Genomic DNA, 11526 nt, shown 5'->3' on the forward strand with positions numbered 1-11526 from the left:
GAGAGCCTGAACCTATCGCTCAGAGAGGAGGGAACTGTTCTGAATATGTCTCTAAGGGGCAGGACTGGCGCATCCAAACCACAGGCAGTTGGGCTTGGACTGCTGGGAGGAGGGCAGCCTCTGTGTGGGGGTGGTTTCCAGGTAGCCCATTCTACAGCTCCACAGTGCCCCCTGCAAGTGATTCTGTAGGGGGGGTGCTGCGTCCCCACAACTAGTGATCAAACACAGGAAGGAACTGGGGGGAGGAGTGAAAATGTTGCAGTGGGAGACGAAGCCACCGAGCGTCTCAAAGAGAATCCGAGAAATGTGGGGCTGGAAGGGACTTGGAGAGGGCATCAAGTCCTGCCTCGGGCACTGAGGCAGTGCCAAGGAAATCTAGACCGGCCCTGACCGGTGTGTGTCCTCCAACGATGGGGATCCCGCAGCCTCCCTGGAAGCCTGGTCCCGAGTGGAGCTACCCTGAGAGTTAGAGAAGTTTGTCCTAATTCCCAGCCCCTTGCTGCAAGCTAAGCTGCTTCCTTCTGGCCCCCCCACCCCCGTCGCTGGACACGAAGCACAAGCACTCCCCGGCCTCTTTAGAGGGACCCTTGTTCTCCCATCCCAGCTCAGCCATCTCTTCCCCAGGCTGAACGCAGCCAGGGCCTGCAGCCGCCCCTCGCTGGCACGTGAATGGATTTGTCCTGGACATGGGAGAAGGGAATGTGCATAAAAGTTTTATGTCTACACTGAGCCCTGCTAGCTCCCTCACCCTACAACCCACTAGCCCCCACTCCCCTCCCAGAGCCAGGGAGAGAACCCAGGAGTCCTGGCTCCCAGTCCCCCCTGCTCTAACCCACTAGACCCCACTCCCCTCCCAGAACTGGGGAGAGAATCTAGGGGTACGTCTACACTACAGGATAAATTCAAATTAGTTTAAACCGATTTTATAAAACAGATATTATAAAGTTGATTGTGCGCGTCCACACTAGGCACATTAATTCGATGGTGTGCGTCCGTGGTCCGAGGCTAGCGTCGATTTCTGGAGCGCTGCACTGTGGGTAGCTACTGTAAAAAGAATGAGGCCAATAATGTCGATTTGCGTCCACACTAACCCTAAATCGATATAGTAATATCGATTTTAGCGTTACTCCTCTCGTTTTGTAGGAGTACAGAAATTGATTTAAAGAGCCCTTTAAATCGATATAAAGAGCAGTGTAGTGTGGACGGGTGCAGCATTAAATTGATTTAACGCTGTTAAAATCGGTTTAACAGCGTAGTGTGGACCAGGCCTAGGAGTCCTCGCTGCCAGCCCCACCCATGAGACTCCACCCACTCCCCTCCCAGAACTGGGGAGAGAACCCAGGAATCCTGGCTCCCAGTGCCCCGCCTCCTCTAACCACTAGACATCACTTCCTTTCCCAATCCAGGAATAGAACCCAGGAGTCCTGGCTCCCAGCTCCCCTGCTCTAACCACTAGACCCCACTCCCATCCCAGACCCAGAAAGAGAACCCAGGAGTCCTGGCTCTCCTCCCAGCCCCCACCTCCCAGTGGCTATTAATATCCTCCGCTCTGGCTACACCCCTCCCACGCCCTGTAGCCAATCTCTGGGGTGGCAGAGCTGGGCTGCGGGGCAGGAGGAAATAGAAACCACCTGACTTTTTACTTTCGTTTCCCCAGGCGAAAATCTTGGACACTGGCAGAGCGAGCTGTGGGGCAGGTAACGGGGGGGCAACTACCATCCCCGGAGGGCAGAGTCTACCCCCCCCCCCAGGGGGCAGGCTCGTCCCCCACAACCCACCTGAGACCTGAATTGCTGGTTTCGAAGCAGTGGCACCTGGGAGGCACCTAAGGTAAATCCCAGCCACTCCCCGGACTCTGGCTGGGGCTGGGGCTGGGGCCCGGCCCCTGGCCCCACCAGCGCAGCCCCGCGGACCCCCGCGCGGCGAGCCGCGCCCGGCCGCCAATCCCCAGATCTGCTTTAAAAATCCCGAGAGGCTGAAAATCCCGCTGCGCCCGGGGGCGCAAAGCGGAGCAGGCTTTCCCTAGGCGTGACGGCTGGAGACGTGGGATTTCCTCCTTCAACAGAGACGGAAATTAATAGTGTTTAGTGCCATAGAGCTCGGACGCCTGGGTTCTCTCCTGGCTCTGGGAGGGGAGTGGGGTCTAGTGGGTTGGGGATGTGAGCTAGGACTCCTGGTTTCTCTCCCGAGGTCTAGTGGGTTGTGGGGGCTGGGAGCCAGGACTCCTGGGTTCTCTCCCTGGCTCTGGGAGGGGAGTGGGGGTTAGTGGGTTAGAGCAGGGGGGGCTGGGAGCCAGGACTCCTGGGCTCTCTGAGTGGCTCTGGGAGGGGAGGGGGTTAGAACAGGGAGGGAGGGGAGCTGGGACCCTGGGCTCTGGGTGCAGTGGGGCTGTGGCATGAGGCTCTGGCCACAGGGTTTGCTCATTTCTTGGGGTGCTAGTGGGGATGGGGGGTGTCCCCTGTACACGAGGAGAGCACTGGGGCACTCAGAGCTCAAGAAGTGGGATTAGGACATGGAGTGTCTCAGCTCTGCTCTGTGCCTCAGTTTCCCCCTCTGCCAGCCCCCCTGTTTTAGCAGAGTGGGTGTGAGGGGCTACTCCCTTGGTGCCCTGTTGTCTCGGTTCTCCAGCAGAGTTTGGCTTTAGCCCCAGCCCAGGAGGAGGAGAAAGTGGAGCTCGGCCTGTCACCTGCCGCATTATGGGAAATGCGAACAATAAAGGGTGAGTGCTCCAGTTCCACCCAATTCAGGTGTAACTTGTTACAGAGCTGGGGCTAGAGCCCCCGAATCCTGGCTCCCAGCCCCTCTGACCTGTCCCCTACACCCCCTCCCTGAGCTGGGATAGAACCCAGGAGTCCTGGCTCACAGGTCCCCTGCTGTGTGTCTCCCAGGACAATCCCACCCCCCTCCTCGAAGCCACCTCCACAGGGGATGGTGAAGCGACTCCAGGAGGACGTCACCTGCTCCATCTGCCTGGACATCTTGGAGGACCCCGTCTCCATCGACTGTGGCCACAACTTCTGCCGGGGCTGCCTCGCGGTTCACTGGAGCGGGGTCTCGGCCTCGGGGTCCCAGTGCCCGGAGTGCCGGGCTCCCTGCTCCAGGGGCAGGATGATCCCAGACACACGTGTCAAAAGCCTGGTGGAGAAAATCAGAGACCTGCCGTGCGAAGAGACACTGACACCAACAGGGAGCCCTGAGGTGGGTGCAGCCATGGCTGGTCCAGAGATGCAGCCACCTCTGGGGTGGGCAGCTGGGGAACAGCCACATGGCTGCACCCTACAGCACAGCACCTCCTAGCCCCACGCTGGGGCCCTGGGGTCAGAGGGAAGGCCGGCTAATGGGATTCCTGTGTCCCTTTAGCAACCTCCGGTCCCTGGGCTGCTAAGGGGAGAGCTGGGCACACACGGCTCAGATCTGCTGATAAGAAATTAACCACCAAGCAAACAGCCTGTGACTCCATCCAGGGGGCTGGGTGAGGGGACTAGCTGGCTGGAAGGTGGGGTGGGGCGGAGAGGATGGGACATGGGGCCTTTCCCCTCTAGGGGGCACTGGCTTGGATCTGGCCCAGGGTGGGACTGGCTGGTTCAGGGGATGGGAATGGGGCACAGGGGCTCTGATCTGGGGCACAGGGGACTCACCGTCTCAGGGGTGGGGTCCCAGCTCTGACCCTGCTCTGTCCCTGCAGCAGGGGCCAGGGGCTCAGCCGGAGCAGGGGCGCCCGGTGCAGCTGGTGCGTCTGGACGAGGAAGGGGGCCTGACGCTGGATGAGGAGGCCCTGAGCCGCTGCCTGGAGCAGGGTGGGGTGGGGGACGCCCCCGTTTGCCTGGTGTCCATCGTCGGGGAGCAGCGCCGGGGCAAATCCTTCCTGCTGAACTACCTGCTGCGCCGGCTCCAGAACCTGGTGAGTGCAGCCCTGATCCCCTCCCAGAGCCGGGGAGAGAATCCAGGAGTCCTGGCTCCCAGCTCCCCTCTGCTCTAACCACTAGACCCCACTCCCCTCCCACAGGGCAGTGTGTGGGGATGGGAGCCCTAGGGTGGCTTGTATCTCACCCCTCCCTATCTCGCGCTGTCTGAGCAGTGATATGACTCCTGCCCCCTGCTGGAGGGGCTCAGACCAGCACAGATCTATGACCTGTGTCCCCTGACCACGTCCTGTCAGCTGTGTCAGGGGAGTGGGGAGCCGTGTGTCCGTCTGGAACCTCGTCCTCAGCCTGAGGCTGCCTGGCCATTATCTTCCCAGTGCACCAGTCCCCACGCTACCTGCCTGCTAATAAAATACCCACAGTCCCCCTGCACTAATCGCCCCTCCCCCCGTGTCTCCCTCCCCCCCAGGATGTGAAGGACGGATCCTGGATGGGCCGGGAGGAGGAGCCCCTGGAGGGGTTCGAGTGGCGAGTTGGCGCCCGCAGTGTCACCAAGGGGGTGTGGGCCTGGAGTCAGCCCTTCTGGGTCCCCACCGAGTGGGGGAAGGTGAGTGGGAAGTTTGTGTGTGAGGGGGAAATAGGGTGGGAGGATGAGTGACCCCATCAGATCTCTACTTGGGGGAGCAGAGCAGACAGAGGCTGGGGGGTCTCTGTGACCGGGGCCTGGGAGGGGAAGCAGGGAACACAGTGCCCCCCTGGGGTTGTGTCTCACTCGGTGCTGGCGCATGCAGGGGGCAGATCGGGGAGCTGGCGTGTGACCCCGGCCCATGCCCCCCCGCAGGTGGCCGTGCTGCTGGTCGACACCGAGGGCTCCATGGACATTGCCAGAGGCACAGAGACCAGCGTCAAACTCTCCGCTCTCTCCATGCTGCTTGGCTCCTACCAGGTAGGCACTAGGGGGCGCTGTGCTGCAGGGAGCAGGGCTCAGCAGGGGGCGCTCTCCTCTGGCAGCCAGGGCTGGCCCCAATGCCCCAGTGCTGCACTAGGGGGCGCTGTGCTGCAGGGAGCGGCATGGGATCAGCAGGGGGCGCTCTCCCCTGGCAGCCAGGGCTGGCCCTGATGCCCCAGGGTGACACTAGGGGGCGCTGTGCTGCAGGGAGCAGGGCTCAGCAGGGGGCGCTCTCCCCTGGCAGCCAGGGCTGGCCCTGATGCCCCAGGTAGGCACCAGGGGGCGCTGTGCCGTGGGGAACAGGGCAGGGCTCAGCAGGGGGCGCTCTCCCCTGGCAGCCAGGGCTGGCCCTGATGCCCCAGACCGGCTCTAGGGGGCGCTGTGCTGCTGGGAGTGGGTTGTGCTGGTTTCTGCATCTAGCCCTGTCCTCTCTCATTACTTGCAGATCCTGAATGTTTCCAGCCAGATAAAGGACCCTGATCTGGAATATCTGGAGGTGAAGAATGCAGCGCCATTCTCATACAGCCCCAATGGGGTTGTCTGCCCATTCTACAGCTGGGGAAACTGAGGGCCAGAGAGAATCAGTGACTTGCCTGAGGTCACATGGGTGGAACAGTCAGAGATAGAACCCAGGAGTCATGGCTCCCAGCACTGTCTGCTCTAACCACTAGACCCCACTCCTCTCCCAGAGCTGGGGATAGAACCCAGGCGTCCTGGGGCTGTATCACAGCAGGGACCAGCTTCTGTGCTGCTCCAGGGGCTGGAGCTCGCCTCTGCCTGAGCTCCAGGCTTACTGAGAACAGGGGTGTTGCCAGGACTCTGGGAACGTCTCAGTATTTGGCATCTTGGTCTATTCTGTTCCTACCATTGGTGGGCATGGGGGCAAACAGAGCCCCTGGCATGGGGCAGGGGAGAGGGGAACCTCGGCATGCAGTTCTGCTCTTTGGCCCCTAGGTGTCTCTGCACCACAGGGGAAAGCTGTGGGACCCTGGTAACAGACCGAGACCAGGCTGGAGCTGGTGTGTGTGTGTGTGTGTGTGTGTGTGTGTGTGTTGGTAGGATTTCCACTCCCACCCACCCCCAGGGCACACGCTGCCTCCCTGCCCCAGAGATCCCAGCCCCAGACTCACCCCCCTGTCCTCTCCGCTCTGCAGATGTTTCTGCACGTGGCCGAAGAGGTGGGAAAGGAATACGAGCTGGAGTCCATTCGGGTGAGACAACATTCCCCCCCATCCCCCGCCCTGCCCTGCATGGGATGCTCCTGCCCCAGCCACCTCCTGTCCCACACCCGAGGGGTTCACCCGTCCCCTCCTGACATCGTCCTGTCTCCCCTGCAGCACCTAGACCTGCTGGTGCGGGACTGGAGCAGCTCTGTGGTCCTTGGAAGCGACGGTGGGGAGGAGCATCTGAGAGACGTCCGACAGGTGACTGTGGGGAATGGGATGTGGGGCCTTTGCCCTCTGGGGGGTGCTGGCTCCGATCCGGCCCCATGGCGAGGGCCTGGCTGGCTCTGGGAGCAGGGAATGGGTCCCAGGGTATTTCTCCCTGTTGATGTCTCACTTTGCCGTTTTCGCCCTGGTTCTGTCAGATGCTGGAGGCGACATCCCCTTGCAAACACCCCAGGACCCTGGAAGTGCTGAGCAGAAGCAGCAGCCGCTGTTACCTGATGCCCTTCCCCGGCAAGCGGATCATGACTGGAAACCAGGGAAGCCTGAGAGGTAACGGATCCGAGACAGAGGCTCTGAGCCTGGGCAATGGGGCATCTCTGGCTCTGCTGGGGAATGTGCTGTGGGGGGACACTCCGGCTCCAGGTTCATTGCCATCTCCCTTCTCTTCGCAGACATGGATGAGGATTTCCGGGACAGCCTGAGGGACTACGTCACCACCCTGGTGGGCTCGGTCGGTCAGCACATCTGGAGGGACCGGGATGGGGCGCTGCTCACTGGGACACAGCTCACTGCCAAGATAAAGGTGGGGATTGGTCTCAGTAGGGGGTGCTCTCCCCTGGCAGTCAGGGCTGCCCCCAATACCCCGTGGTGGCACTAGGAGGCGCTGTGCTGCGGGGTGGCAGGTCTGTAGGGACACTCTCCCCTGGCAGTCAGGGCTGCCCCCAATACCCCATGGTGGCACTAGGGGGTGCTGGGCTGCAGAGAGCTGGGTGGCAGGTCTGTAGGGGCGCTCTCCCCTGGCAGTCATGGCTGCCCGCACTACCCCATGGTGGCACTAGGGGCGCTGTGCTGTGGGGAGCAGGGTGGGGGCTTAGGCCTTTTTGCTGAATTTTTGTTAATTAAGAATTAGGGTGGTATTTATATCCTAGCAGAATCCCAGCTTGGATGATTCTGCTGAGCCTTCCTACATCATCCAAGGAAGTTCTTCATTTCCCCCGCCAAACTGATTCCCACGGTTGTCTTATGGCCATTCCCCAGCTGCCCTGCCCCAGAGGTGGCTGCATCTCAGCGCCAGGCGAGCCGTCCCCATAGTCACATTTTCCTAAGTCCTGTGGAGTCTGTATTGTGATTTCTTGTGCTTTCCTTGCAGAAATTCTCTGATCTGATGAAGAAACATCACTGTGGCTTCTCCTCTCCCCCTCAGGTACCTTCTCTGTCCGTCTCTGCCCCTGACCTGATCCAGGGATGTGTCCCACCTCCTGAATTCACTTCTGATGTAAAACTGCTTCCTACTTTTGTCTTACTGCTGCTGCCTCGCCCGAAAGGTGGCTGCATCTCCATGTCGGGCAAGCCATCCCCGTGTGGAGTTGCTGTGAGGCTATTCCCCAGCTGCCTCACCCCAGAAGTGGCTGCATTAGGGGTGTGTGTGTGTGTGTGTGTGCGCGCGCATGCGCGCCCATATGCTCCACCCCAGAGGTAGCTGCATCTCAGGAGTGTGTTACCACTTGTTGGAAAATTTGTTTTTTTTCCCCTGCAGACAAATTTGAGTTTCTGTCGAAATATCAAAAGCCGAAATACTTCGATCTGGAAATGTCTCTGTGGTGTCTCATGGGAATAATAGTTTGGCTCAGCATGCTCCCTTTTCTCCCCATAAACCAGCTCTCTGATGGGACTGCAGCTCCCATGATGCACCACAGAGGAAGGAGGTGATGCATCATGGGCATCCATGGCTATGGGGCATCATGGGTCTTGTAGTTTGGGTGCCTGGCTTCAGGCTGAGCTGCTGCAGTGGCTCATGGGAGTTGTAGTTTCACACTGGCTAGTGGCGTCGCTCTGTTACATGAGGCTGCTGCGGTGGGAGCTGCCGCCGCTAGGCGGAGATGGGGCCCCATAAGCTGCGGCTCACCCCAGCCTTGTCCTCCCCATGCAGATGGCTATCGCCTTCCACAACCAGAGAGTCCTGGACAGAGCCCACGCAGACCACGCTCTCTTTCTGAAGGAGAAGGTGAGTTGGGGGGGGTGTCTGTTTCTTTGGGCCTCAGTTTCCCCATCTATCAAAATGAGAGAATGACCCTGCATTCGGGGGTTTTAGCCTGTGAGCTTTTGGGGGCAGGGATGGTCTCTCGCTGAGTTTGTGTGCTGGGCCTGGCGCGATGGGGGGCCCCGACCCCAGTCCAGGTCTGTTCCACACTGGCGCGAGGGGGTACCCCCATCTCACTCCCGGATTGTGTCCTGCTCGGTGCAAGGGGGGGGCCCCCATCTCACTCCCGGATTGTGTCCTGCTCGGCGCGAGGGGGGCCCCCATCTTGGTTGGGGGTGGGGTCTGTTCAGCGCTTGCCCCATCTAACGCTCTTGGCCATCTCCTCTCCTGGTGGGCGCAGGACGGCGACTCCCAGAACATGTTTTCCTGCCTGAAGGTGCCGCCGAGCAAGATGACAAAGCTGTTCATGGAGCGGCGCGGGCACTTGCTGCGGCGGTGCCGGACGGACATGCGGGAGCCGGCACCGGAGAAAGAGGCCCTGCTGACGGAGCTGGAGGATTTGCTGACACAGGAGGCTGAGACCTTCCTGAAGACCTACGGGAAGCGCTTCAAGAAATTCGCCATTGTGGCGGGCGTGGGGGCAGGGGCGCTGGTTCTGGGACCGGTGGGCGGAGCTGCCGGCGCCGGGATCGCTGGTGCTGTCATCGCTGCCGAGGCGGCTGGGGCGCTCGCCTTGACTGAGGTGATGGCCATTGGGGTTGGGACGGGCGCTGCAGCTGGGATCGTCGTGGGTGGGGGCGTGGGCGGGGGAGTTGGTGGGAACTTCGCCCGGAAGGATAGGCAGAGGGCTGAGGCTGCTGGTGGTGGGAGGGAGGAGGAGGATGGAACTGAGGATCTATCCGATGACAGCCCCCTGATCTGATCGGTGTGTCCCTCTCCCCCCGAATCTGGGGCTGACAAATGGGGTGACGGGGCTGCAGCGTGGCCCAGACACGTCCCCCAGAAGCCACCCCAGAGCAGGGAGCCGTCGCCCACAGATTCTAAGAAGGGACATTTTAGATCCTCTCGTCTGACCTGCTGTGCCAGCCAGGCTGGAGAACGCTGCCCACTTCCCCCTGCGTTGGGCCCGACATCTCCTGTTGCACTAAACCATCTCCCGGAAGGCGGCCAGTCTGGCTCAGAAACCAGAAGAGACAGAGACCTCACCGCTTTCCCACTGGTGAATCACTCGCGCTGTGAAATATCTGGTGCCTCGTTTCTGATGGGAGTTTGTCTGGCTTTAACTTCCAGCCCTCGGTTCTCGCTCTGCCTTCCTGCGACGTTGCAGGGCCACTCTGGCTGTAATGTGAAATGCTTAGAAACGCCCGGCCAATGGTCCTGTCCCGAGATCACGTGCTGAGGTGACAACGGGCGCCAGGCTGAGTTCCTACAACGGCAGTCGTGTGGTCCGGTCCTGGGGGACAGATCTCCAGCCGCCCCTCTGAGTGGGAAGGCAGGTTCTGGGGAGAGGGCACAGGAAGATGTGGGTTCCCTGCTCTGCCAGAGACTTCCTCTGTGACCTTGGCCAAGTCTCTTAGTTTCTCTGTGCCTCATATTCCCATCTGTCTAATGGGTAATAATGCATTGGAAGATGGTGAGGGGTTTGAGCGCCACTGACAGAAAACGCTACCCAAGAAACAGGCATCGTTATTTATTCCAGGGGAGGGCTATAAAACCATCCGAAGCTAAGGGGAATTGTTTCTACACTCATGAATGTATGCCGAGCAGGGGACCCCTTTGGCCATCTCCACAGGAAGGCTCAGCTCCTACCCCTCAGCGCTGGAGAAAGGCCAGGACTTGGGTGTGGGGATTTCCAACCAATGAGACCTCGGGCTAGTGGGATGCTCCAGCTGTTCCACGCCAGCCTCTGCAGGCACCTACGATCCAACAGAGCTCAGAAGCTTGAGGTATGGGGTCAGCTCCATCCTGGCCTGTCCGTCGTGAGTTGGGAGCGCCCCTTCCCCTGACAGATTCCAAGGCCTGGGTAACACAGGCACGACCCTGCCCTGAATTAATTCCTGTTTGAACTAGAGCGACCTGTTAGAGAAACTTCCATCTCGATTTAAAAATGGCCAGTGAGGGAGAATCTGCCACAACCCTCGGGGAATTGTTCCAGTTGTTCTCACTGTTAAAAATTTCTGCCTTACTTCCAGTCTGAGTTTTGTCTAGCTTCAGTGTCCAGCCATTGGCGCATGTTAGACCTTTCTGTGCTAGACTGAAGGACCCATTATCAAATAGTTGTTCCCCAGGTGGGTACTCTATGCCCTGGGATCTAGTCACCCCTTAACCTGCTCTTTGAGTCTTATCTTCCTAAGAACTACTTGGAAACCTAATATCCAGGGCTGCAGGTTTTCAGAGGCTGGACCTCTCAGTATGTAGCAAGAGAGAACAGAAGTCACGTGAGACTATAGTCTGCAAAGTGTTCAATGGGAGAGGTTAGGGTTGTTCTGCTGGAAGGTGGCCAGGCAACGGGTCGTGGGTGCAGGACGGTCTCAGAGCAATGGCGGCATTTAACCATTCTCCTTTGTGCCCAACAGGAGAAAAGATATTTGGGGTATTGTGTTAGGGGGTCAATGTACAGATGAGCGTGTGCGTGTGTTGGAGCACCTGTAAATGACCGCCGTGGGGAGTGCTAAAGACTAATCTCCCAGATTTAAATAACGGTGAAGTTCTGACTCATCGAACCTTGAATGGTGAGTTCCTAGTTTTGGGACAAGTCTCCACAGAAACCGTCAGCTCTAATTCGGTTAGGGGAAGATGCAACTTCTGGTTAATGGAAGGGCTTTAAAATGCTCCAGGGGGAATTCTGCACCAAAAAATTAAAAATCCTGCACATAGTTTAAAATTCTGCATATTTTGTTTGTCAAAATAACACTATATAATTACACCAGTTACCATTATTTTGGTAATTTATTTCAAAATACCTGTCAGCAAGTATTTCTGTACGTGTGTGTGTGTGTGTGTGTGCGCGCATGCGCGCGCACTCTCTCTTTTACCCCAAGAGTAGAAAGTTGAAAAAACCCTGAAAACTCCGTTCCTGCTTCTCTGTCCCCTCACCCCGCGCTCAGATGGGTGCCAGACACTCAGCCCCCCCATCTAGATGTGAGGCCCTCCCCAGCCCAGCCACTCACACCTCCCCCACACCAAGCCCAGTCACTGCCCCCCCAGACCAGAGACACACAGACCCTACCCTGCCCAGAGCCCAGGGATCCAGACAGAGAAACAGCCCGATAGTAGGTCCGGGACTGGCACGGAGTTTCCTGCATGCCCATAGTGCTGGAACTAGGGGTACTGGAGGTGCTGCCA

The 11526-nt window shown here is 59.1% G+C and overlaps 1 protein-coding gene across 4 annotated transcripts; it reads left to right on the plus strand.

Moving 5' to 3' along the window:
* Positions 1 to 1385: 1385 nt before the first annotated feature.
* Positions 1386 to 11110, plus strand: LOC127052772 (RING finger protein 112-like). 4 transcript variants are annotated; one of them, XM_050956802.1, is made up of 14 exons: positions 1386 to 1830; positions 2645 to 2719; positions 2889 to 3198; positions 3689 to 3901; positions 4333 to 4470; positions 4705 to 4809; positions 5258 to 5308; positions 5967 to 6023; positions 6150 to 6236; positions 6401 to 6530; positions 6653 to 6783; positions 7351 to 7404; positions 8131 to 8205; positions 8582 to 11110. In XM_050956802.1, the coding sequence occupies exons 2-14, from the start codon at positions 2697 to 2699 to the stop codon at positions 9101 to 9103; spliced, it is 1896 nt and encodes a 631-aa protein (XP_050812759.1). In that variant the 5' UTR covers positions 1386 to 1830; positions 2645 to 2696; the 3' UTR covers positions 9104 to 11110. The 4 variants fall into 4 exon arrangements, with proteins under 4 accessions (XP_050812759.1, XP_050812760.1, XP_050812757.1 ...); XM_050956803.1 differs by having other exon boundaries at positions 1386 to 1697; XM_050956800.1 differs by having other exon boundaries at positions 1387 to 1830; positions 2561 to 2719.
* The last annotated feature ends 416 nt before the right edge of the window (positions 11111 to 11526 follow it).

The sequence above is a fragment of the Gopherus flavomarginatus genome, chromosome 5, assembly GCF_025201925.1.
Source record: "Gopherus flavomarginatus isolate rGopFla2 chromosome 5, rGopFla2.mat.asm, whole genome shotgun sequence".
Taxonomy (NCBI): Eukaryota; Metazoa; Chordata; order Testudines; family Testudinidae; genus Gopherus; species Gopherus flavomarginatus.

Excerpts from the sequence above, each read along its gene's own strand:
- LOC127052772 (XM_050956802.1), top strand. The coding sequence starts at position 2,697 with ATGGGAAATGCGAACAATAAAGG. Across the intron at positions 4,810-5,257 it reads TGCTGCTTGGCTCCTACCAG|ATCCTGAATGTTTCCAGCCA; the intron begins GTAGGCACTAGG and ends CATTACTTGCAG. Across the intron at positions 8,206-8,581 it reads CTCTCTTTCTGAAGGAGAAG|GACGGCGACTCCCAGAACAT; the intron begins GTGAGTTGGGGG and ends TGGTGGGCGCAG.